The sequence below is a fragment of the Daldinia decipiens genome, assembly GCF_022478715.1.
Source record: "Daldinia decipiens strain CBS 113046 unplaced genomic scaffold F4813scaffold_8, whole genome shotgun sequence".
Classification (NCBI taxonomy): domain Eukaryota; kingdom Fungi; phylum Ascomycota; class Sordariomycetes; order Xylariales; family Hypoxylaceae; genus Daldinia; species Daldinia decipiens.
Genome location: NW_026054551.1, coordinates 102,057 through 127,053, shown reverse-complemented (window position 1 = coordinate 127,053; position 24,997 = coordinate 102,057). Strand labels below are relative to the sequence as shown.

Sequence of the window (24,997 nt, the reverse complement as noted above, 5' to 3'; positions counted from 1 at the left end):
TTGCCAAACTCCACTAGTACCTTCTTCGACTCTATTAAGATCATCAAAGCAGTCAAAAGCTAGCCCTTTAATGGTTATAAAATCCTATATTACACACATTTAAGCTCCTTACCTGAGCAAACTCCTCTCTCAACCCCGAAGGATCAGATTTCAATTTATTAACCAATATCTCAAAACATAGCCGCTTCTACTTGCAGTATCCAAACCATCAACTTGGAATTTTATCGATAAGACTTGACAAAGTTCCGCCACAATCTTGATTTAGTATGTTTATTGTCCCCCGACTTGCTTATATCTACCGTTGTCATCCGATTCTCGGGATACATCCCCAATACCAATACGATTTTACCCGTATATATCAAATCCTTACAAAGTGTTAAGCATAGACGGTATCTGACACCCGCTCGCAGGTTACTATGGACGGATTTAACCCTTATAACGGCAAGCCTCCGTCTAACGGCTCTGGCTCCCAGGGCGATGCTGGCTCTCAAGGTGCTGGCGGTGCCCCTGGTGTATCCCAGCAAGGCCTCTCCATGGCTCAGACTAACGGCCAAGCTGGTGGCGATATGACACAGCCCTTCCCTGCCGATTCTGCTCGTCAGACCCTTTGGTATGAAGCAGACCTTATCCCCACTCAATAATTACGAATAACACTGATTGAATTATACAGGATGGGCGAGCTAGCGGGGTGGATGGACGAGGGCTTCATTCGCACATTATTCCAGTCGACGCTCAACGAAAACGTGCAGGTTAAGATCATCCGAGATCGTCACTCTGGGTATGAAGAACCTGTCTATTGCCATATTCCTCGCGGAAGCCCGAGTGGGTTCCCTGATACTACCGGTCCTCCCAAGCGGCAGAAGCCTGCCATCTCCGATCCTGCTTCTTTAATTTCTTCCCTGCAACCTCAAACCAACAGCTTCTCACATAACAATAGGAGCGCCGGTTATTGTTTCGTCGAATTCGCCACCCCGGAGGCTGCCCAGAAGGCTCTGCAGCTGAACGGCACGCCCATCCCCAACACCGACCGTGTTTTCCGTTTGAATTGGGCTTCGGGTGGAGGTCTTATTGATCGTCGGGACGACCGAACTCCCGAGTTCTCGATATTTGTTGGAGATTTAGGTCATGAAGTCAACGAGTTTGTCCTGGTCGCTCTGTTCCAGGCACGATTCCCTAGCTGCAAGTCAGCTAAGATCATGACCGATCAGCAGACTGGACAGTCGCGAGGCTATGGGTTCGTCAGATTTTCTGATGAAAAAGATCAGCAGCGTGCGCTAGTGGAGATGCAAGGCGTTTATTGTGGTAACAGACCTATGAGAGTCTCGCCCGCGACTCCCAAGAACCGGTAAGTAACATATTGTAATATCTAGTATATATTTTCTAACATGATGATTAGCAACCACCAGGGAGGGCAGTTCAATCCCTACGGCCACCAGATGGTCCAACCCCCCCAAGTTCCGCACCATGCTGGCAACATGGGTGGTCAATGGGTACAGCAGCAGCAACCGCCTAACTATGGCTACCAGCAACCCGGAACGTTTAACCCATTGACTATGAACCAATTCACAGACCCGAACAATACAACTGTCTTCGTTGGAGGTCTTTCTGGCTATGTGACAGAAGACGAACTAAGATCTTTTTTCCAGGGTTTTGGCGAGATTACCTACGTTAAGATCCCACCCGGCAAGGGCTGCGGTTTTGTTCAGTTTGTTCACCGTCACGCCGCGGAGATGGCAATCAATCAGATGCAGGGTTACCCAATTGGTAACTCGCGGGTTCGTCTGTCTTGGGGTCGTTCTCAGAACAATTCTGGTGTAGGTACCCCGTATCGTCCTGCCCCTCCCCCGCCTCATTACTTCCCCCCTGGTCCTCCTGGCCCACCTGGTCCCGGTCCGTTTGCCGGTCCTAGCTTTGGTGGCAGCGGTCATCAGGGCCCTCCCCCTGGCGGCTTAGGTCCTCAGGTACGTCTTGCAATTATCCCCCGTATTTGTTGCTGGAGAAGCTAAACCTTGTCCTAGTAAACCCGCTCGCAACAATTCAGCACCCGGTATGAATTGTCGCACTTGGTATGATCTAGCATAACCGGCGTCCTGCGTTTCTGGCGTTTCGGCATGCTTCTCAGTCTCTCGTATCGCTCTCTGGTTTCGGCTCCTCGGTCTTATCCATCTTTGTTTCCCTACCATGTACGACGCCATCTACACGCGGTTGTTCGATCATCCTTCTCCTCGTTATGATATGCAGGCGTTGGTGAGTTCGATACGACAAATGGACGGTGCGCACGGGGTTCGGGAGTCTTAGGCAGTTGGTTCCCTTGCCTTGCATTGACTTTATGGCGTTTGTCCAAAAGTAGATGTTTTAACAGGGAGAACCGTGTACCATTTGCATTATTTGCTACGACGTTGATTTCATTTCACGATTTCCTTGGTTTTCACCTTATCCAACCTGAGCGGCACTTCGTCTTCCTTGATGACAATTTCGTGGCATATAGTTTCGACATGTCTCAAACATTGGCGATTGCAACTGCTTTTTTCTGCGGCTACTTTGCGTCCTGATGCCTTGACATTTTGAACACATACGCCTTGTTCGCAGATAGCGCAACCAATTTCGTTCGCCTTGGCATGTGTTCGTCGAAGAATGCTACTGCTTGCACCGGGTCCTCTCAGCCCCTGTCTCGAGGTTGTAAAAAGAATCAGCCACCGGCAGGATGAGCGGTCTCGGGTCTAGTCGTTCACGGAGCGCTCTCTATTATGAAACGGCGGCATCAAGATAATTAGTTCTGTACGCTTATGCAATTAAGGTCTTTCTTCGCAGGCTTGACGGAATACGAAGGACTAATTAATCCCGCCTCGATTCCCGGCTATCTGCCTCGGATGATGATAGTTAGGTATGGCTTTAGTTGGTTGGTACATTTTCCGAATACAAATAAGAGCTCATGGCATAATGAAAGCTATGGAAATTTAACTAAACCGCTCCTCTATTATCCCGGCCTACGTCATTACAACAATTCATCATCAGGTGCATTCGATTTCGGTAGTAGTAGAACGGCGTTTTGCTTGGACTTGCCTTGGTGACGTTCGTTTAGCCTTTGTAAGCATTAAATTGGCTTAATAGGCGCTCAGGTTCTCTTTAGTCAATACATTAAATTTCAAAGTATATGTTTGAGGGTCTGTGATACGCTCGATGATTTTCGGTTTTAGCCATTATCTAATTGTCCATCGTACCTAGTACATTGTTTAAATTACCTGTGATGCCGTCCCCTAAGTTAGTGACCTAGTGTCTACATGAAGTATACTTGTCAAGTGACGAGTATTTTGGTCTACTGGCCGATCATGTGCTAACTGCCTCTCATTTATTGGCACAGTCAAGAAATTTAGTGATGATGTTACGTCTAAACCTAAGCCAGAGATAAACATTATAACGTCATTAAGATTCTGCCAGTCGCTGCCACAACTCAAATCCACGTGGCGATGCGTACCGGGGCGGCGCGTTACGCAATCCTAGGTGGTGTCGGGAAGCGAAGCCTTACGGGGGAACACGAGCGATGGCACTGACGTAATCCTGACTTGTTTGTTGAGGAGCCGTGGACGAAGGAAATGGGTCGTTTATTGGATTTGGGGTGTAACGGCGTCGGGAGCGCTGGTTGGCTAGCTGGTACGGGCGGGCGTGGGGACGCTCGGTCCCGAACCTTGTTTGTGGTCGGGGCGCGGCGGCACGTCCCCAGGCCAAGTTCCGAGACAGGGGGGCTTGGGCTTTTTTTTTTTTCTCTTCTGGGGAGCCGCGCGTGCGGGATCGCGGGGGGAGGGGAAGGGGGGAAAGGGGAGAGGGGAGGGTATATATGTAAAAGAGGGTGGCCGTTGGTAAGGGGGGGGGGGAGGGGGACTGGAACTTACATACAAAGGCAACAATTGTCTATTGATGAGTTATATCCTGCATCTAGCACGCTTGATGTGGTATCATTTTGACACGGCGCAGATGAACAGAGAGAGAGAGAGGGCTGAATTTAGTTAGTTGAAAAAATTGATTGGTTTACTCGAGGGCCGCGTGTCAACATGAAGTCTGTTGCTTTTTTCGGCTTATACGCCGCTTTGTTAGGTAAGTTCTGACCACCTGCTACTTTTCCTTAACCTACCTACCTACCTATATAAGGTTCAACAGATGGAATATATTTCTATCTCATAATCTCCAGATAGATTAAAGTAAGTCCTCATCAGATAGAGGGCTAACTACCATATCTACACCAGCGGGGAGCGTGCAAGCCCAGGGTCCATACGACGGCGGCGACGGCGGGTATGCTTGGGCGGGCTGGCCCGGGAACAACGAAGGCAGCGGCTACGGGAACGGGCCGGGCAGTTCAGGCACAATAGGAGGTGGCCTGAGCGTGTTCGCGGACTTCGACGTCGATAAGGCGATTCGATATCGCACGGCTCACGGTATCATCGCCGCGTTGTGTTTTGTTGTGATATTTCCCATCGGCGCCATCCTCGTACGACTACTGCCTAGTCGACACACTTGGATCATCCACGCTGCGACCCAGGTTATCGGGTTCGTTCTATACATTGCCGCTGCCGCGCTTGGGATACATCTTATAGAGATGGTGAGGATCCCTCCTAGTGGTTCTAGTTTGGTAAGTTACTAGTTAACTAACCCCTTCTCTCCTATTTTCTCTATCCTGAACTTCCCGCCTCTTGTTATGATAGTTAGAACGAGGCCTGGTTAGCTAATAACCGGAATAGTTACAAATACCATCTAAAAACGCCCACCCCATCATCGGCATCGTCCTGCTCGTGGTACTGTTCATCCAGCCGCAACTCGGATTCGCCCACCATTCCAAGTTCAAGCGTCTGCGGCGTCGAACCTTGTACTCGCACGCACACTTGTGGCTCGGCCGCATCGCCATCACCCTAGGTATCATCAACGGCGGGCTCGGGCTGAAACTAGCAGAGGCGTCCCAGGGATTAATCATCGCCTATTCCATCGTGTCGGCATTCGCCTGGCTGATGTGGGCCATGACGGCCGTGTTAAGCGAAATGCGCCGTCGAGAGAACCTTCGGGCTCACCCAGACGATGCTCCTCTTCCCAACAACATACCTCCTAACCACGTCCCGCATCCGTTTGCAAGAGACGACCATCGCCGCCATAACAGCACCTCCAACGACCCTAGTCCTCCGTACACGCCCGGCCCTATATACGGCGGTCCGCCGGTATACAGAGGTGGACAGACGGTAGAAATGATGCCTACGAAAAACACCGTCGAGAGACAAGGATCCGTGTCGTCATTCTCGTCCGAGTTGACGCCGGTAGATGGAAGACGGAGACCATGAAAATAGCGATTCGTAGCTGTTATATATGATTATTGCTACGATGTCGAGGTGAAGGGGAGAGGTGAACACCTACCTGAGTAGAACTGGGGGACAAATGTGTTTAATTATGATATTTCACTGGGATACCTGCGAGCCATTAGTTTCGTCCTTCGCCTCCTGTGAAAGCCCCAACGAGACTTAGGTCAGATTCATTATCATGGTGTTACTATTTAGATTGCAGCTATGCGGCATACATTATATAGCTGTTAACGAACATTAATAGAATAAGATGTTATTAGTTTGCCTCCCTTCCACCAGGCTTTATTACGGCCAGACGAAATGATTAGCAAGTTCAAGAGCTAACACTACGAAGGCTAGGCCCCAAAAGAATGTGTGTTTCTATCAATCCAAAATAAGACAGCACAGTTACGTGACGACAATCCAAGGACCACACCATCAACCTAAAATAGCTACACATAGATGAGAAGTTATGAGAGTAATTGCCAAAAATATTAGTGTGATTTTTCAATGGTTCAAGACTATGTGAACCATGTTTACATAGCAGCTCGAGACAGTTCCTATATAGCTACCTCCTATCTAGCTAGCTCACTTGGTCCACCCTTATAAACTTTTACCAACCACTATACGATAGCAACCTTGCTACTACCACCTATACCGCCTGTCCTGAAGCTAACTCCTTTTGCACACAGACACGCCAACCCGGACCAAACTCACTACCGAACCGGGGGAGTTGCTGACACCCTTTCACAGAACGAAATAGAAGGGAATACGGTCCTCTGGTTTGGTTTCCCCGAAAAGAAACGTATCGCTAGAAATTTCACTCGCCCTCAACGCTTTGGCTTTGCGCTCGAATTTGTTGCTGCATTAATTCATCAGCTTCAGCCAGTGTTGAGTTAAACTCCACATTTTGCGTAGCGTGGTTGACATTAGTCTCGCTAGGTATGTCGATAGAGACTTGGGCCTCATTCGGGGCTTCTACTTTGATAGATGCTACTTCCCCGCTATAGTCGTTCTCACCCTCTATCAGTGGGTCCGCTTCAGATCTCTGGGTTGTGCCTTTTGCTTTTAAACATTCATCGACGGCTGCCTCGCCTAGAGCAGGGGAAAACATCAAGTCGCAATGCTGCAGGAAGTCGTTAACATTTGCTCGCATGGCAAGTTCTTGAGGTGGTAGCTTAGCGTGACGGTCGACTGTGGTGCCAACTGCAGTAATGTTAATATCAAAATTATGGAGGCCTTAATAGTTAAACACTCACCAAGAACCTTCATGTAATCGCGAAAGATAGAGCTGAACATGTCTTCCATTTCGTCACTTAGGCTCTTTTGGACAACGCGACACATCGCTTCCAGTTGCGCTTTTACTGTATCAGTGGCCTGGTTAAACATAGTGTGACGTGAAGTTTCAACATGGTTCGCCATTGCTGCCTTCATACGATTATAGGAGCCGGGGCCACGCTCCTCTGTGCAAACCTGATAGGCATACTGCATGGCGTTGCAGATAGCAGGAGTGAATTGTCGACTAGCCTCTCTTTGAAGATCAGTGATTACGGCTCGCATGGTAATTGGTAGCTGTTCTATTGTACGCATGTGGGCTAGTATCTGACTGGACAGGGTAATTATTCCTGATACATTAGTGTGGCGTTGCCGAGCACGGGTTTGGGCAGCTTCATGAAACGCTTTCAGTTGGTTCTTTGCCTTTGCCGCAAACTCGTCGAGGACGGCTGGTAGCCGACGCTGGAATGCGCGTTCCCATCCCGTTGCCAGATTACGAGAAATTGGTTCGAATAACTCTTGGTTGAAATCATGAGGACCTGAGGCACCAGTATAAACACCGCTCCGTCGAACAGTTGCTTTATATGTCGCCCAGACCATACCGCCTAATTGTTTAGGGGCTGACCATCCGCTTGCGGTATTGGGAGCAGCAGAGACAGCCCCCGGAATAGACGACGTGAAGACGGAATAAACATGTTCTTGAAGCGACTCTTTAAGTAGTTTTACTGCCTCCCTAATAGATGTATCGAATCCCTACGAAATGTTAGTCATGACAGATAGGTAGAGGAGCTAACGAGTAACAACTGAAATCGTTGTCACAAATAGTTGGAATGAGCAAAGCCGCCTGCACTAGCAGCAACATAGTATGGAAAAATCATAGGACAGGATTGGCTGGACAACAACGTACTGTCTCCAAATCATTCAAGAGTTTGCGTAAATGCATCTCCTCGCGCCGCTTCTCCACATCCGTCAGTATAGATTGAGTTCCATCGCTACTGGCCCATAGTTTCATAGAATTGATCAATTGGGTTAGATCATTAAGGAATCTACGGCAGTTGCTTGCTCGTCCTTCTTCTGTTAGCTTCTTCGCATGCAGCTGAAGCTGCGGGATTTCTGTGTCTTCCACAGACATAAAGCCATGATCTTGGAAGTCGTCTTTTTTGAGTTTCCCAGTCAGACTTTGGTAAGCACGACTGCTCACACAGAACACAGGTAGAGTACGAGCAACCTCGTCATAGTCGCGAATATCTTGATCGGGGTCGAATGTTGTGTCATCTTCTTCTGCAGCGTGTTCTTGGTCAAGTCTAATTATTGTCAGCGGATGAGTGGAAGACTAATCAATATCGTTATGATTGATATGGTAATAGATTAGTTAGTGTTAACAAATAGTAGACTTACTCTTTGATTCCCATGGCGAAGTCCTGCTTAATTGCACCGCGAGAATAATTATTACGTCCTTGGATACATCGTGCCTTGACCTCATCAAGAATTCCTTGTTGCTTAGCTTTTGCCTCCCGTATCTGCTTGCGAAGATCTAAAGTTTGCACATCAAGGCCTCGCCTTTTGTCACGTAATTCTCTTTTTTGGGCCCTAAGTGATGCAAGTTTCTCGTCAATATCATCACTAGTAAGAGGCTGGCCGGTGCGGATCGACTGCGAGTTTTCCTTATCACTCGAGTCATGCTCGTATGCATCCTGGCCATCATCGTCATCGACATTATCGATATCAGACCCGAATGGGCTGCGGCTCTTGCGACTCTGGAAGGACTTGGAAGGCCTCTTTCTCTTCCTAGACTTTTCGAACGGCGCGTAAACTATCTCCCCGCTCGAAAGCTGGCTTTGTAGGTCCTCCCATATGTCCAAGCTGGCTTCAATCTCATCGACCTGGTCGCCAAGCGCAGTCTTCTTGTCTGCTAATTCTTCTAAGAGAGATTGGGAGGTTTTTATCGAATCTCCCAATTCTTCAGTTTGACTCCAGGGCTCGGACATTTCTTCCTCGAGGCCAAGGCTGTCTACAGCTTCCGTGATGGATATATCATCGGTCTTGGAGCAAATAAAGGTAACCGCTGAATACGTGCCGTCATATTTCAATTGTCTCTTGAAAGAGTCGCCGAGAAGTGACTTGGCTGTTTTATCGTCAACGGCTCGAGTAATAGGCGCCACAATCCACAAACCGGTACATGATTTCATGTATTTTTCCGCCACCGCTGCTCGAGCAGCATTGGAATCTTGTACACCCGGCTAATTAAGTCAGTAAAGAAGATCCCTATTTCGCGAGGCGGGTTGAGAAACTTACTAAGTCGACTAGTACGGCTCCCGTAGACAGCGCCTTGGCCTTGGTGTAAATTCGGACAACTTTGATCAAGGGCCAATATTCCATAGGAACGTTTCGTTTTCTATTCTCATTCCCAGTGATCTTCTCCTTGCTGTCGACATAACGCTGTAACTGACTGTATAAACTCTTCGCGGAATTCTCTTTAAGGGTCTTGATACTGCCGAGCACCCCTCGAACAGCCGATTCGTTGGCAAAATCCTGCGGTGTCCCTTCAGCGATCATTTCCTTAGTCTTATGCGGATAGACGGCTTTTAGCTTCGCGTAGGCAATACCGGCCTCGCTATCAGCATTGGAACAGTCGCGCGAAACCGCACCATTGCCATCTAACAAATCGTTAAATAGTATCTGGAGTTCCTTGATCCACTCTTGGGCAGTGATGAATTCAATCTCAGCCCGATATAATTCGGAGGGATCATCCGAGTGATTATAGGAAATCTCAGTTGGTGACGCAGTACATGCGCGTATGCAATTTGTAGGAAGCAATCTAGGCACTTTTAAGTATATGTCTAAATATATTGTAGGGTTAGGTGATTATGTGAGAAAGGGGGGTAGGGAGGGAGAGGTGACGGGAGGATGGGTTGAGAAAGCAATAGGAGAAAGTAATAGCAACCGAGATCTTACCGTTCTTCATCTAAAAGTGCGTTGATGACAGAGCTCTTGCCAGCGCCGGTATTGCCAACAACACCTACGACAGTACGCGTTGGCTTTGCACTCTCTTTTAACGTATTGATTGTATCGATCCACGTATCAACATCGATGCTTTTAAAAGTACTTAGATGGACTTTTAGTTGATCTAGGAGGTCGATACCAATTGTCACGCCAGACTCTAGTGTTTCGGGAACAGTCACAGTGATCAGTTGATCAAGATAATTGGTGCCATTCGATTCCACATCAGGTGGGTTTGGGTTCTTATCTTGCTCTATCTCCGGGTCGGCCTTAATAGGAGCATTCGGAGAAGTTGACATTCCCGCTTCAGTCTGGAGAGCGAAACTAGAAGAGTCGGGTGACAAAGAGGCACTAGAAGTCGTAGTCGGGACATTGTATGAAGGTTGTTCTGATGCAACCCTAGAAATTGGAGATGCTGTCATTGGATCATCCAAAGGTTCCGGTTTAATGAAACGATCCTCAGGACCCGAAGGCTCGGGCTTGATAGGAGGATTCGCATCCATTGTTCGGCTACGGTTTTATAGCCAATGGATGTAAGTGTTATATCGCACTCTAGATACTGCACATGAACAATGTAAATAAATAGATGTAGTTCCACGTAGAAATGTTAGAAGAATTCGATAGAATTCAACAGAACAAGACTACGATAGGTAAACAGGAAGAAATAAAAGTAAGGTTGTCCCGCTGTGGGGAGAATTGCTAGGTAGCAGGTTCAGCAGGTTGATGATGAGGCAAACACATGTTAAGGAAATCGCGTCATCCTAACTTTTTTACGCGTTTACAATTAAACACGCTATCACCTGTCACTTTTCACATTAAAACAGAAGGCACCAGATGTCAGCGCACGGACTTAGAAAGAAGTATGACTCGACGCTACATAGGTACGAGTTTAACAGTGCGTATTGTAGAATCTATAGAATAAGCACTGTACTATGAGATGGGTACCTGGTATTAGAGTACCGGTGTCACGTGTGTACCCCACATGTACATTAAAGCATTAAGGCTAGATCCTCCCTCGACCAACTTAGACAATATACAATATAACATCTACCTACCGTATCGTGATAATAGGCAAATTTCAACGCTAGGAACCTTGTCTAGACCTTCGGCACACCATCTACTCCATATCCATTACATATCTATTATATCATACCTCATGCTTATATCAAATGCACATGTGTAAAACTCGTAGTGAAGCCGAGATACGCGAATAATCAGCAGGTCTATAGCGATCACTTACACATGCGGCTGTTTCTAACACCGAATAGTGCCATTGCCAAGCATTTCCCACGAGTATTGAGGCAAAACATTGAAATGATAGATGACAGGTAATAAGTTGCATATTTAAATATGACGTTTACGCTTCGAAGTGCGATTCCTCTAATTCACAGCCCTTCATCTCTAAATCTAACTATTACCGAGATATATGTTATCAGGAGCAATAATAAGTATATTCCTTTCTTTTTGAATCACGAGGAAACTATTCTCATAATAAACGTCAACCATGTTGATTGACTGACCGAGCGGTCGTAGTCATGCTATATGTTCCCCGTTGCCCTTTACGTAATAGATGAGATGTCGATATTAACTCCGGCAGGTCGACACGGGGAGCATAGCTTCGATGGGCTATAGTTGGATGCTACAATCGCCGGCATGTCATGCAACAGTAGCATTACACCACCGCGCTTCGCTTTAGAGGCGATAGTGTGGTGTTATTCGTAGTATTGTTGACATATCCCATCTTAGATCTCGTTAGGTGGTTATATCGTTGCGGTGTGGTAGCATTCAAGATGCCATCGTCCTCGCGTCTCGACACATGTCTGCCGAGTGGTAGGACTCGCCATGTCTATATTAGCTTCGCTGCTCAAAAATTTCAAGAATTATGTTCCGCAATACTACCCTCGTATTGCGAATCATGCAAAGGTGTCCCCTTATAAGAACAGGGAGAAATGCCGTCCGTGTTTCTAATTTGAAAATGTTGGCATTCGAGGCTTTTGACTTAGTACAATTTACCCGGTCCACTCTGGTTCTCTCCCCTTCCCCTGACAACGATCCGGATCTGGTTATTCCCCGCAAGATATTGCTTGAGGGAAAAGCTTATTTCATCGCTAAATCTAGTGTGCATTTGAACTGCCCTATAGCCGCGCGGTGTAATGTAGTAGAACATGTTTTGCCGACGAGTTCTAGATTCCCCTGAGCCGTGATGCCAGCCATGGGCTTCATATCGAATGTTTTCACCGACAAGCAACATATAGCTGGGCTCAGTATGAAGATCTTTGGCGTGGATTATTCTTCTTCTCTCTGTTCCTGCGTTCTATTTTAGTTTATGCGTATACGTCCCTCTGATCTGAACTGGCATTTCACCTACCCATAGCCTCGCTTGCAGGCGATCGTTGTGACGTCCCTTTCATCTTCTAATATCGTAAAAATCATAAACTTAAGTATTGAGGTGACAAGGCCCTCTGGCTCTAAGCCTCAAACATGGCTAATAATTGGGGACTCGTTACCACGTTGGTAGCCATATTCTTGTCGTTGGCCGCCGTCCACGCACAAAACTACCCCCTAGTGACGGATTCGAGATGCAACTGCTACAGAACTAACACGACGACTTCCCATTACTTTACGCATCATCGCTTCTTCGATTTTAGGGACCAGACCCGGAACGTCCGCGTGCCAGGGCCGATCAATGATCCAAAAGGTAGCGCCGATGCGCCTGTAACGAATAATTATTTCAACGATCCCGCATGGACGAGCATGTGGGCCATCCAGACATGGAACAACAGTGCTCTCATGAACGGTAGCTCGGACATCACTGGAAGTGATGCAACGGTACTGATGGTGAACTCGGCGAATAATATCTACTTCGATAGGAATTCAGATCTACGAGCGTCCTCCAAGACGTATCTCGTGATGCGAACAATGCGCCATGGTGATTTCCAATCGGCTTCAGAGATTGAGTCGGTCTCCCTCGGTTATCGGTATCTGTCTATCCGTATGTACGCCAGGACTAGGGGTGCGCCGGGGGCCATTACGGCTATGTTCACTTTCCGCGAGGCGCCAAAGATTGCTCAAGTACAAGAAGCCGATCTCGAGGTTAGGACCGTCGACCCGAAGTACTCGATACAGTATACGAATCAGCCATCCTGGAACGAGGCCGGTGATATCCCTCAAGCAACTCGAAATGTCTCGTTGCCAAACCGCGTAGATTGGTCCAAGTGGCAGCATCATCGAATGGACTGGACCCCGGGATCCACAAGTTGGTTCGTCGACGGGCAGCTTATGTCTTCCATCCAGTTCCAAGCACCCCGCGATGCAAGCCGTATCATGTTCAACAGCTGGAGCGATGGTGGCAGTTGGAGTGGCAACATGACCAAGGGCCAGTCTGCGGAGATGCAGATTCAGTGGATCGACATCGTTTATAACAGCACAGACCCGGTGCCTGGAAACCCGTTCACGAACCCCGGAGCTGGACGATCGTGTGCAAATACCTGCAGTATTGATCTCACCTCGAAAACTGGAACCCCTGTATTGATATCTGGGCCTCAAGGTAAATACTTCTTCTGTCCCCATACCAAGCCCTCTCTTGTCACAGCATTACTAACATATCCCCCTAACTCACAGGCGGGCAACCCGGACAACCACCGGCTCCCGGTGGTGGTAACGCCTGTGCTGCGGCTAAATATGGGCAATGTGCCGGCAAGACCTGGAATGGGTGCACTGTCTGTGCTGCTGGAACGACATGCAAGTTCCAGAATGATTATTATTCGCAATGTCTGTAAAGGGCCTTTGGTTCTATTAGCGTTACTTCTGCTTGACTTAAGCCTTTCTTAGCTGATACCACAGATAAATATCTATAAGCAACCTATATTTTACGGAAGATCAACTATTGCTACTATGTGACATACCTACTTGAACCATAAGATTAACTTCGGTATCCATCAGGAAATACGTGGGTTAGGGGTAGATTCAGGGGTATATATTCTAGGATTGAGTATATAAGAGGCGCACAGCGCCCTCAAAAAAGGGTAAAAGACCATACCTTAATACTTTAATTCCTCTATCTGAAATTCATTCTATGCATAATACAGATCAAGGGTTTTACTTGAAAATCTTATAATTCAATCTCGTATCATCATGACAGAACTGCTTCACATGCGTACCTAAATATTATAAGTTTTGGAATATCTAGTAAATAGTGAATGAATTTAATGATGATAATTTCAAGTCATCCATGTTCTTGGAGCTAAATAATATGACTTAACAGACTTGCATATAATTATTTTCTCATGTTATTACAAGTATTTTAAAACTGTCTGTTTGGCGTGAGGATACTTATGATAGTCTGGCAGCCTTCTGTGGTTTAGTGTTATATTCCCTCGCGATTGCTATGTATTATACGTCATACACTTAAATATAATTTATCAATTTACAGTATTCTCATAATCCTCTGACAGTCACTTCTCGTACCTTAACTTCTACAGGAAAAAAGATAAAAGGAATTCAATATACCTAAGCCCAATAGGCATTCGAGTACAAACAAGATACACAAATTACATAAGCATTAACGAGGTGAGAGTAAATTATGAATGAAATGAGACATAATAAAACTTGAAGTATACTATATGTGTATATCGTTCTAAGCATAAGAGCAAGTGTTGTCTCAAATCCTGAAAAGGGGTATAGTTTGGGCACTTTGTTAATAGTGTAACGTTATCCAAGCGTTGTTCATAACCACGCTAAACCCTTTGGCATTGGAACAAGTAGAAATTACTCGGATCGAAATAAAGAAACTTCCAGAGTCTTATTAACTAGGCAATAGATGAACTCTGAGTTAATCTCGTTCAGGGGAGACAATTCTCCCAGGACCATCGTCACCGTATTTTAATGCGGCTTTCTCCAGAACTAGATTAGGCCATTGACTTTTAGATATCTGCAGCCAAGGTGGCTTAGACAATTGCTATCTACCTTCTGTTACATCTAAAAGGTATTTACTTTGAATTAGACCAAATAAAATCTTCATCACACTGGACTACGATGGGAAAGGCTACGGGCTGTCTAACCAGCAAATGTATCCTGATCCCGGTTTTCTTCTTGCAATATCTTAGATCTACACCGTCGGCGGGCCAATGGTAAACTTGAATAATATTGGGTTGCCCTGTATTTCGTCTTCCCGTCCTGATCGAATATCTGAAATGGGTGTCACTAATATGTGCAAGCCGCGGTAGCATTTCTCATCCTGACTCGTCTGCCCGTGTGGTCCTGAGCGCTTACGTGCATCGGGATTTGATGCATAGGTATCTCCAAGTATGACAGTCCTGATCAGCGAATGTCATAGAAGCCAGCCTGCCCGTACCCTTATTCGACGTCATAGGGGCCATGTCTTGGAGTTTTTTTTTTTTCAAAGATGGAAGGATGAAGCGCCAATTATTATTACCGATTTACACGCCCATTGTCCGCGTGAGTGGCGACTTGAAAGCCACTTAGAGGATTGGTCCTTATCTTTGAGCAATAGTACGGAGAGCTATTTTATATCGAATTTGCAGTATTACGCAAGCCGTCCCCGTCGTTGGGCTCTATTGTGGGATGGACCATACAGAGTCTTCCGAATGTTTGGAAGCGTGTGGTTATCATATTGAGTAAGATAGGGCATTAATGATGTAACTATCAGAAAGAATAAGATCGGGCTGTCTCATATGACTGGAAATGTGCACGCTTCCTAAACGGGATATCTTATATCAGCGCGGAGCCGGCCTTGCGAACCCGCGGTCACGTAAGGATCGTACCAAGTATTCAAAAGACTCGGACGATCCACGGATAAAATTATTTGAAAAGAAGGTTATTGGTTCGATTCTTACCGCTTGCTACACGCAGGGAGCAGTCCAATCTGGATCTCGCATGAGAATAGAGCGGCCTAGATTTAACAGCACCGCATTATAGGTCCTATGTTTGGCAATGCTGCAATTCGGTTTGATTTGTGTAGTAATTCCCATGGTATTGTAAGCGCTGCCGGTGGTATTCTGTCCCTGAAACTAGAACGGCATCAACTTCCCTGCCACTTGCTTCTTCTCATTCTTTGGGGATGTTAGGCTTCATCGTGAGGTTATTAGGATGGGCCTGGCCCGCCACCTTTGCGTTTGTTGGGCTATACTACTTCGGCACTGAAACTGTAGAGTAATACAACTTACGTATCACCAGCCTCAGACAAGGCTACGAAGCACAAAGCTCTTAATGCCCAATTATTTCTCATGGAGCCGACTCCGAGGGTAAGGTAATGACGATATAGCAGTTCGTACACAGGGCAAAGGCGCGGAATCCTCAGTTGCGGATTTGATTAACAAATCAACTTCACTAACATCACCTGTGTCCCGGTCTGTGGCGCCCATGCAGTTCAATAGCTACTGTCACTGCAGATCCAGTATGACTAAGGTGTAACATAAGGAGACCGGGAGTGGGGGTTTTCTCATTCTATGAGGATTCTCTGCGGCCGAAAGGTGAACAACTCCACTTGGGCGGAAGCCAGAAAAAGGAAAAAGAAAGCCACATGGAACCCTGGCTCTCAGACGTTCCTGTCAGCAATACAGATGCGGCTTTTCTTGTACTTCCTATTAATATCTCTTAACGAGATAGCCGTCATAACTTCTGTAATTTGCTAGTGTAGGAAACAATAAGCCAGAGACACCCAATAGATGTCATCGTCGGTCCTGCAGCTCGCAGCCTAACGAAGCTTCATGTGTTCGCGACACACGCAACGGGAGCACCCGCTCTTCACTTATGTAAGCCCGGTCTCTGGCCGCCGGATTCCCATTCCGGTATCAGGGGTCGCTAATCCTGGAACGTGTTCTACCAATCCTCATCGGCACCAGTCGTACGGAGCAGGAGATGGCAGAGGACCCTGCCGCTCTAGCCGAATAGCTGTGTGGCTGGTAGTTGATTCACCGTATTATGCTTGGTATGCTGCGTCTGGTGATATTAAGATGAGGTTTAAACGCCTTTGCCTTTCTAAATTTTCGGGCTTTTTTCGATTACAGAATCGGCCGGGTCGTGCCGTCACATTCATATTTCAGCCAAAATTATGATATAATACACTGAATGAACGCGCGGTCCGCGGCAAGCCTATATCGAAAAAGATAACCCTCTCGGTCGTTTCCAGATGAGAGATGGTAAAGAAGAATTATGCCTCGTAGAATTCGGACGGACTGGTCCCGCATGCACCTTCGACTCTTTACCGAGCGAGATGACTTATTGCCCCCGGTGGCCTCAGTGTTTCACTTCGATGAACTGGTTGAAGGAATTATTAGCTAACCGCAGTCACCTCGTGGATTGTAGGCAGCCCAACAACCCCCTTTCAGTGCTGACTGCATATTGATTGCATCGGCGTATCGCATTGCATTGCAAAGTCCTTGCCACGCAACCGAGGGGTCAAGATACAAACCCCACGCCATTCTATGCATATCTGATCAGGCCGTCTGCCGGGTGCCGGCATTCCTTGCGTTGTATTGCCTCGCCCCTAACGTGCAGCGTTGTTTTATATAGCACAATGTACCTATTCATGATTATCAGACAACGTATTCTCGTGGTCGCATGTAAGCGCCTCGAGCAGGTGAGAAATGCAGTAAGAGGGGAATTTTGGCCATCAGATGGACCGCGGCTGTAAGAGTAACTCATGTATCATTTTGTAATTAGATAAAACTACCGTAAAAAGACCCCTATATTTACTGAGATACGTGTGGGAGAAATAGGTAGGAAACGTCCGAAATCATGTTCTCTCTCCTTTCGTGGGGGTCAGGGGTCATCAAAGCTCCTTGTCCGCATGTTCGGGTTCGGGGAATGAGATCTCCCTCTGCATGATTATCTGACCGTGGTAGTCTGGAGAAAACTTACGAAGCTGTAAGGGGAGGACCAGGTGATCTGGTGAGGGTTTTTCCTTTTTTTTTTTTTTTCCTCTTCTTCTTCTACTTGACATAACAGGTGTAAGCCCTAACTCCTCTTATTGCCCGTTTCGGACTACTCCAGCTTTTTGTCCAATGTCATCACGCGACCAACCCGAGAGCCCGGACGTAGGATGGTATTGATCCCCTCAGTATCACATAATCCTAAGCCAACATATAGCGGCCGTTTATGCCCGTTTGGAGCCCTCGAAGTGAGCCTGAAACAGATAGCTAGAGAACTAGACAGAAGAAGGATAAAATGCCCGATGTTGGAGTCCCTTACCTTACCTTACATCTTGCCACTGTGTCACTGTCTTCTTTTACGCGATAGTCTCCGCTATCGCAACACACACACGTAACTTTGCTAGCCTCTGGCCCCTAAGAAGTCATCCTATTACTAAACTACGTTGCAATAATGCGAGGCTTGTAAGACGGCAAATCCAGCGAAACAGGTCAGTAACCAGGACACAGAAGGTCTTGGATGCCGAAAAACCAGGTCGCGGAGAGCGGTTGCCGAGGGATCCTTCATATCTACATGGTCGTGGTAGGTAGTGTTTGTGGTGGTGGCGTCGGCAGCGTTTATGAAACCGTATACCGGTAGTAGTAGTGAGGTGTCATTGGCGATGAAAATAGGTATGTAGTACTTTAAGACATTACATACATATTCGAAGTATACATATAGCATGTAGTGACAGAATGCTACCACTCGCTGTATGACACTCGCTAGCTCGGGTAAATATATGTACAGGTTGGTCAATAGGTTAGATTAGGTACGTAGGCAGGCACCGTACAAATGATAGCTTGACAAACGTCGACGGAGTAATGTAACGTGCGTATCGTGCGTTATTCTTTGCATTCTGTCTTATACTAACCCCCCAAAGTTTCTCCCCAAGGGATGGGATACAGATTCATAGGACTAGCGCGGCATGGCCTGCAAGGTCCGAACTGCGGGGTACAGGGTTGAGAGAAAGGCTTGGATGATCTGCAATGTCTGCATTTTATGACAGGACCGACTGCTGATCGGCCGAGGATTTACTTGGTACATGATGCAGAAGGGTCTTGTGTTCCTGTCCTCCCTTGCGACTGTCTCGGGTGATGGACGTGTTTCCAATGGATGAGAGCTGCGAAGATCGGTTAGGTAGTACGTGGTATGCGACTTGCCGTCATGAAGAAGCTGGGTTGGGGTAATGTGGCAGCGTGGATCATGCGTGATGCTGTGGCATAGAAGAATTGGTGGCGCTGCTGCCCGTTGGAAATCATGGGGCAGCGGTAGCCGATATCCTAACCGTTATGGTCGTCGCCGTCCGAGCCTCGAACGTGCTTCTGCCTTCTGCTATGCAGAATAGAGGATTTGGCAGACAGGTTCGTTAGAGGCGCTTATGTTTAGAACTAACCAACCAACATGTTAGAATTACCGGCAGTTATAGCCTATAGTGTTTCTCGTAGCATACCTAGTGAAGTTATATCGATGGTATAAGTGAGAGAAGGCTGGTTGCGCACTAACTAAGCGAGATGTGGCTATGAGAATCCTCCTGGATCATATTCATATGGATGCTCTACATTCTAGCCTTTCGACAATAGCTTATAGTAACTCTTACTCGGGTACCCATTTTAAGAGCCTTTTAACACAATTATCCTATACCAGGGATCAAGGACAGCTGGTAAGTCTTTTTGATTCCACAATTTTTGCGCTATTCCGTCCATGTAACGCCGTTCAATCTCATAAACGCCAAGCGCGTGTTCCACTCCGTTGTGAGAACCCAATTGAGCCCCATGATGCCTAGTAGAACCTAATTCCCCTCCCCAGATTTTCCCTCTCAGACCAAGCTCCGCTCCAGGGCCATTACCTCCTCGAATCCATTTGTAATCATGTTCATATGCTCTCCGCTTGGCAGCCCACATGGCTTCCGTGGTTCCCCGCCGTATCCCTCAAAGTGCTGCAAGGCAGCCTTCACTCCAGCAAACCCGGTCTGGATGGCGATCCAGTCTGCTTTGGCAACGATCGCTTGCAGCCGTCTTGCTTCCTTTAACTCGCCTGCATGGAATAGCTCGCAGATACGAACACAGGCTCGAGGTACTATGTTGGCAGTTCCAGCAATCGTCCCGTGCCCACCCACGACGAGACCCTGCAGGATAAAGTCTGCACTGCCTCCAGCGACAAAGAAGCCGGGTTTGGCCCCGTCCACAACCCGTGCCAATTTCCCTGTGTTTCCGCAGGTAAGTTTAACGCCGTGGACGTTAGAGTGCTTAGCGATTTGAAGGATTGCGTCGGAGGAAAGGTCCAGACCAGAACAGGCCCCGGGGTAGTTGTAGATCATGACTGGAATCGGACTGGAGTCGGCAACATCGTAGAAATGCTGAATAATCTTGGATGTGTCGAGGAGCCCACCGTAGTATGCGGGAGGAAGCACAATGACATAGTTGGCACCAGCGCTGGCCGCATCACGGCATAGCTGGATTGTCTCGCGAGTAGACTGCGCACCACAGCCTGCAATAATTGGCATAAGGTGGTGATCTGCCTCGTCTAGCGCCGCCCTTGTGGTTTTAATAATGAGGCTACGTTCCTCCCTACTTAAATGAACGGCTTCTCCATTAGACCCATGTACGACAAGACCTGCAACGCCAGCCTCAGCTAGATGGATAGCATGGCGCTGGGTTGATTCCAAGTCTATGTCGTCATTTTCCTTGAAGAAAGCGACGGTAGGAACGTAGACCCCATGGGGCAGAGGCAAAGACTGAGCTGGAGATTCCGTCATCGGTTCGATTAGATTTTGTAAAGTTGCTTGTAGGGTTGGGGAGAGATACACGTAGGGATACGTGAGAGAAGGGGTAGATGATGAAGTTGTAGGGAAAATCACAAAGATTCTAAGATACTAATGAATAATGAAGTAGGAAGCAGCTTAACCTACGCGGGATTTGCTCTGATTTATATAATAGAGGGTGGGTATGATAAGAAAGTTCCTTAAAAATAAAGAAGAAAAGCTTGGGTATTTAAAGTGTAAGGGGAACGACTATAGGAGTACATATAACTTCCCTCGTCTCCCAATGGCAGGGGGAAGTATGGTTTAAATACCTTAATATTCCTCTCTTGCTAGTAATAAGGTGTATGTCTAGGTGTACGGCTAGGTGTTTGCCTCGCTCAAGCCGACGAGACTACCTCGTTACCTTGCTACCCTAGTAGGTATAAGGCGAAGGAGGACTAAGCGCGGGACTTGACTGGCTGACTATCCGATCTTCCTTTCGTCAAGGCAGACCAATGAGGTCGTAGAAGAGTCAAGCAAAGACCGAACAGAGCCGCTCGATTTTTCAAACTCGACATATTATTGGAAGACCTGATCTGACTGGACAATAACTATGAAGAGGCTACGCCATGCCGCGGAGTACGAGTGCGTGGGGGTAATCATGTGGTTGCTTAGGTTTTCCCCTGAGCAGGGAATCCAAGTTGAACAGGACTACCTATGAGACTGGAGAAGAAGCATAATTGAGTGCACCACCAGAGACTCGTCGGTGGGCTTAGATGCAGCTTTGACACGGAGGGCACTGCAAAGGCGTACTGAAGTATACCGTGATGATTGGTTCTTTTTGTATTATTTAGGCAGGTAGGCATGAGAAATTGGGGATGCAGGAGGCAGAAACGCAGGCCTAATTGCTTTAGGGTCGTCTGTATTCCATGGATAAGGTGTATGTATGTACGTACGGGAGGCATCTATTTTCAGGGTCACGACCAATCTGGGACGGGCAGAAAGAAAGCCAGGTTGTATTGTTGGGTGAAATACCTAATCCATGTTTGGACGAAATGCGGTGAAGCTTTTGTCAATCAAGCAGGTGAGAAAGAAGGAGGAATTGAGAATGAGGAATTGAGAATGAGGGGCGCGTCTAGGTAGGGGTGGGGAAGTTTAAAAGTGGATACATCCTATTCGCCGTGGGGGAAAGGGTAGGTATAATCAAGGCGTCAGGGCCCGCTATGTATGATGGAGATGGGACTGGGGAGAGTTCAGGGTCAACACTGTAAGGCGCGGTACGTACTCGTTATTCTATGTACCTATGTAGGTACCTAGGTACATATTTCCATCGACGCATCCTTGGAGTTCTACATACATAGTGCCTGCGCATACTGCTGCTGTGCTACCTTACTCTGTGGTACTTTTGTACTTTATACATTAGGTGTCTTAGGCACCTAAGGTACTACATACCACTAACCCCCACGTTCCACACATGCATTCATGAAGAACGAACTTAAAACAATGCAAACCTCCTAGCGTTGCTCGGCTCCGTTTCTATTCCGGGTTTCGAACCGGGGACGAGGACTAGGGTTTGAGTACCTACAGTAGCTAGAACATACTAAGTTAGACATATCCATAGTAGTCAAACTTGACCATTCCCGTTGAGCCCACCCCCAACTTATTCCTAGAAAGTTTGGGGACGCGCCCGGAATCCTGGTTTATACCTTTTATGGCTTCTCCCCGGATCCATTTGAGTGGGTGGACGAGGGGCAGACGAGGGGCGGAAGAGGGGCCTAACACTATGGTCTACATCTCGTGCTCTTATACCGCATATCAACGACAAACACGACACTACCACTCCTTCCAAAACTATCAAGCGAGACACACGTATAAACTGCATGATACGCACGCTAAGACTCTAAGCTCAGTACCTTAGATAGTCTAGTATAACACCATTCTAGTGTAGGATGTCCGGTACATCTGTTGGCTCCAGAGAAAAGGCAAGGGATATGTAAGTCAGGACTAGTACGTATCATCAGGCCATCTTCAGATCATTTAAGTTACTAACCTAGGCAGTAGTTCAAGTATCGGCTAGCTCTCGGGAAGAGCTTGGCCTCATCGTCGGTGTTCCACTCTCCCGGTTCTTCATGCCTAGGGACTCGATTTGGTAAGCCGAGTAGCCCGGGCTAGATTCTCATAAGGCTCGCTAAGAGCTTCCTTTCCATGTGTATCCCACCGAGTATGAGGCCACGGGGCTGCGAAAAAAAAAACCCGGCGGTCTGGCTCGTTTTGGGGGTACAAGCGCATGATGCTCAATATTGGTGGTCTATTCGTCGATATCCGTTCTCGCATCCTTTTCTGACACCGAAGTCTCGTATCATTCACATTGATGTTAACAGGTCGAAGTCTGCTGCATTTCTGCTACATTAATTATTATATAGTGATAGTTCTCTGTTGGGAAAGGACCGGCCAATGTTACCCTCGCTTTAGCATCGTAAGTTACAGCAAACTACATAGACTCACGTGCAATTAAGAAGGATTTACATATGTGGTGGGGGTCAGAAGCTACCTAGTATTGGTACGATCGACACAGGGGGTAAGGTGGCTTATTCCCGGGAGCCTTCCCCTCGGGAGGGGATGACTATTGGTTCGGGCTTCTCGTAATATATCAGATCCTTTAGGTACGGTGTAAAATACTTCCTCGCTATTATGCAATTGCGACTATCCGACATCATCTTAATTTCACCTGTTAGTAGAACATAATTCATCAATTCTGTAGCGAAATGGCCCGATGATGGATGAGTTATCACAAGTGGGACCAGAAGGAATATCCTAAAGATAGAAACAGGCAAGTAAGTGGATCATACGTATATAATTGTTGGTCTTTAAATCAACTTCAGTTCCATATTTTATTACAGGTTAGCTAAATTTCACTCCGGTCCCGGTGCGCGCCGGTGGAGGTTTTAGGGTAATCCGGAAGTACCGGAAAGGGCCCGGTACGTACGGCGTCACAAGCTAGTAACGATCATTAGTAGTCATAGGAACAATTGTCTGCTTATGTACAAAATTCCGCAATATCACACGACATAATCAGGCATATACGTTAGGTAAAGTTATACAGCAACAAACTATGCTGTAGTAAGCAGACAAAAACTAAGGTTTTTGTTGATATGGAGGTAGAAATATTGTAAATCAGAAGCTATCAAGATACTAGCAGACGCAATAATCGAGAAAAACCACAGGCCAATGAGGATTGCCATAACAACAGCTGTACAATAAACGTAACCTCTTCGTTACATCCTAAAAAATTAAGCAATGAAAATCATCAGAGTTAGCTAGTCTCCCTCAAATATCAGCGTCATAATTCATCATAAATACCATATGAGGCGATAACCAATCAGATCAGAATTTTGATTGAATGTGTTGAGCAAACTTGGATTAGTTAGACACTATCCTTATCCTTGACATACCTAATGCTTGCAGGGGATCAAATGAGGCCTCCTAGCGGCTAAGGCGATACTACAGCGGGCTGCAACGTTTTACGCTCACCGGTTCCCTTATGTACCTAACATAGTGATGCTGATAGAAGTCATGAGACCTGTTAATCAGCCTAGCGAGTTTGTTGGCATACTTCGTGTTCTGGTACCTAGTTAGTGGATAGGGATACGTTGTTTTCCTGTGCCCCTTTCCATGATCTAAGAATGGTTACAGTGGTTTATTTTCTCCACTTAATTAACGTCCAGCCCTACTGATGTTACGGAGGATCGTTTGGCGATTATGTGGCCTACTAATAATCAGATAAGCCAACAGCTTCCATCACAAAACGAAGAGTCACCAATATCTTAGACTCATACTTAAATTTGATCTTATTTCTTATGCGTGCTTTTCTGATTCCTTGTATGATCCGTTAGATCTAAAAGTTTGTATATAATGAATTTCACAGGGACCATATTTTTTGGACAATCTGACAATTGTTATTTCAGCATCATAACTTATATTTACAAGTATAATATCAGGCCTAGGGTATTCCCTAACTATATTAAACTACGGGAGATAGTAATTCTATAATCCAAGTTATGCGTTGGCTGAGAATTTATCTATATACAAATAAAGGCTGTGGGTCCTTGTGACCTAGGAAATAAATGATAGTGATGAGACGCCGTTCCTGTCTAAGTAGTTCACTTCTGGGTACTTTATAGGTGTTTTACTCTATCTTCATTGATCAACGTACCCCTGGAGAGTTACAGAGTTCCAATCCGTTATCTGACCTTTAACCCTCAGTTTCTAGCTATGGTGAGTAGATAGATTCATAGACTATACGTGGTCGTAACTTCAATATAATATGCATACCCCGAATATTTTACGAAACACGCAAGAATATAAAACTTGGCGTAGTCCGCAAATCAAATTTCTCGGATGTGAAGAGGTATTCAAACTCTATGTATGGCACCAACTAAGACAGCCAAGCCTAACCCTACGAGAGCTTCCTCGCCACTGGATCAGGCATCTGTTGACATTAAACTAAAGGATCAATGACATTGTCTAAAATTCAAAATTATGATGCATTTACTTGACTTGGGTACTTGCTTATGGAAATGTTTAATTCATGGAGGGAGGTAATACTACGCGAATAATGATACATTGAATTTACCTTATATAAAAGTTCTGTAATCTAGCTACAAGCCTGTCGAAAACTCAGCAACCTTATCTTAGTAATTATCAAGATAATGTGCTCTCTTCTTTCTTGTTGTCT

The 24,997-nt window shown here is 46.5% G+C and overlaps 6 protein-coding genes across 6 annotated transcripts; 3 read left to right on the top strand and 3 right to left on the bottom strand.

Annotated features, from left to right (window-relative positions):
• Positions 1-416: 416 nt before the first annotated feature.
• On the top strand, positions 417-2,554 carry F4813DRAFT_401311 (RNA-binding domain-containing protein; the record flags this gene model as incomplete). Its single annotated transcript, XM_049248394.1, has 4 exons — positions 417-610; positions 671-1,345; positions 1,397-1,965; positions 2,003-2,554. 4 exons carry the CDS (start codon positions 417-419, stop codon positions 2,080-2,082), a joined length of 1,518 nt encoding a protein of 505 aa, XP_049101675.1. The 3' UTR covers positions 2,083-2,554.
• Positions 2,555-3,875: 1,321 nt separating this feature from the next.
• Positions 3,876-5,603, top strand: F4813DRAFT_351707 (uncharacterized protein). Its single transcript, XM_049242445.1, has 3 exons — positions 3,876-4,092; positions 4,242-4,624; positions 4,734-5,603. Exons 1-3 carry the CDS (start codon positions 4,050-4,052, stop codon positions 5,319-5,321), a joined length of 1,014 nt encoding a protein of 337 aa, XP_049101674.1. The 5' UTR covers positions 3,876-4,049; the 3' UTR covers positions 5,322-5,603.
• A 197-nt stretch (positions 5,604-5,800) lies between these two features.
• F4813DRAFT_351706 (Dynamin family-domain-containing protein) lies at positions 5,801-10,394 on the bottom strand. Its single transcript, XM_049242444.1, has 6 exons — positions 9,549-10,394; positions 8,889-9,411; positions 7,992-8,833; positions 7,501-7,897; positions 6,578-7,346; positions 5,801-6,524 (listed from the first exon to the last, which is right to left on the bottom strand). Exons 1-6 carry the CDS (start codon positions 10,094-10,096, stop codon positions 6,139-6,141), a joined length of 3,465 nt encoding a protein of 1,154 aa, XP_049101673.1. The 5' UTR covers positions 10,097-10,394; the 3' UTR covers positions 5,801-6,138.
• A 1,415-nt stretch (positions 10,395-11,809) lies between these two features.
• On the top strand, positions 11,810-13,466 carry F4813DRAFT_322432 (carbohydrate-binding module family 1 protein). The gene is made up of 2 exons (XM_049241020.1): positions 11,810-13,140; positions 13,215-13,466. The coding sequence occupies exons 1-2, from the start codon at positions 12,075-12,077 to the stop codon at positions 13,370-13,372; spliced, it is 1,224 nt and encodes a 407-aa protein (XP_049101672.1). The 5' UTR covers positions 11,810-12,074; the 3' UTR covers positions 13,373-13,466.
• Positions 13,467-19,321: 5,855 nt separating this feature from the next.
• F4813DRAFT_322392 (dihydrodipicolinate synthetase family protein) lies at positions 19,322-20,605 on the bottom strand. The gene has a single exon (XM_049241019.1). The coding sequence runs from the start codon at positions 20,275-20,277 to the stop codon at positions 19,339-19,341; it is 939 nt and encodes a 312-aa protein (XP_049101671.1). The 5' UTR covers positions 20,278-20,605; the 3' UTR covers positions 19,322-19,338.
• Positions 20,606-21,796: 1,191 nt separating this feature from the next.
• Positions 21,797-22,657, bottom strand: F4813DRAFT_351699 (uncharacterized protein). Its single transcript, XM_049242443.1, has 2 exons — positions 22,324-22,657; positions 21,797-22,269 (listed from the first exon to the last, which is right to left on the bottom strand). The coding sequence occupies exon 2, from the start codon at positions 22,142-22,144 to the stop codon at positions 21,929-21,931; it is 216 nt and encodes a 71-aa protein (XP_049101670.1). The 5' UTR covers positions 22,145-22,269; positions 22,324-22,657; the 3' UTR covers positions 21,797-21,928.
• Positions 22,658-24,997: the final 2,340 nt, after the last annotated feature.

Excerpts from the sequence above, each read along its gene's own strand:
- F4813DRAFT_351707 (XM_049242445.1), top strand. The coding sequence starts at position 4,050 with ATGAAGTCTGTTGCTTTTTTCGGCTTATACGCCGCTTTGTTAG. Across the intron at positions 4,093-4,241 it reads CTTATACGCCGCTTTGTTAG|CGGGGAGCGTGCAAGCCCAG; the intron begins GTAAGTTCTGAC and ends TATCTACACCAG. Across the intron at positions 4,625-4,733 it reads CTCCTAGTGGTTCTAGTTTG|TTACAAATACCATCTAAAAA; the intron begins GTAAGTTACTAG and ends TAACCGGAATAG.
- F4813DRAFT_351706 (XM_049242444.1), bottom strand. The coding sequence starts at position 10,096 with ATGGATGCGAATCCTCCTATCAAGCCCGAGCCTTCGGGTCCTGAGGAT. Across the intron at positions 7,898-7,991 it reads TTCGCCATGGGAATCAAAGA|ACTTGACCAAGAACACGCTG; the intron begins GTAAGTCTACTA and ends GACAATAATTAG. Across the intron at positions 7,347-7,500 it reads TCTTGAATGATTTGGAGACA|GGATTCGATACATCTATTAG; the intron begins GTACGTTGTTGT and ends AACATTTCGTAG.
- F4813DRAFT_322432 (XM_049241020.1), top strand. The coding sequence starts at position 12,075 with ATGGCTAATAATTGGGGACTCGTTACCACGTTGGTAGCCATATTCTTG. Across the intron at positions 13,141-13,214 it reads ATTGATATCTGGGCCTCAAG|GCGGGCAACCCGGACAACCA; the intron begins GTAAATACTTCT and ends CCTAACTCACAG.
- F4813DRAFT_322392 (XM_049241019.1), bottom strand. The coding sequence starts at position 20,277 with ATGACGGAATCTCCAGCTCAGTCTTTGCCTCTGCCCCATGGGGTCTAC.
- F4813DRAFT_351699 (XM_049242443.1), bottom strand. The coding sequence starts at position 22,144 with ATGCAGTTTATACGTGTGTCTCGCTTGATAGTTTTGGAAGGAGTGGTA.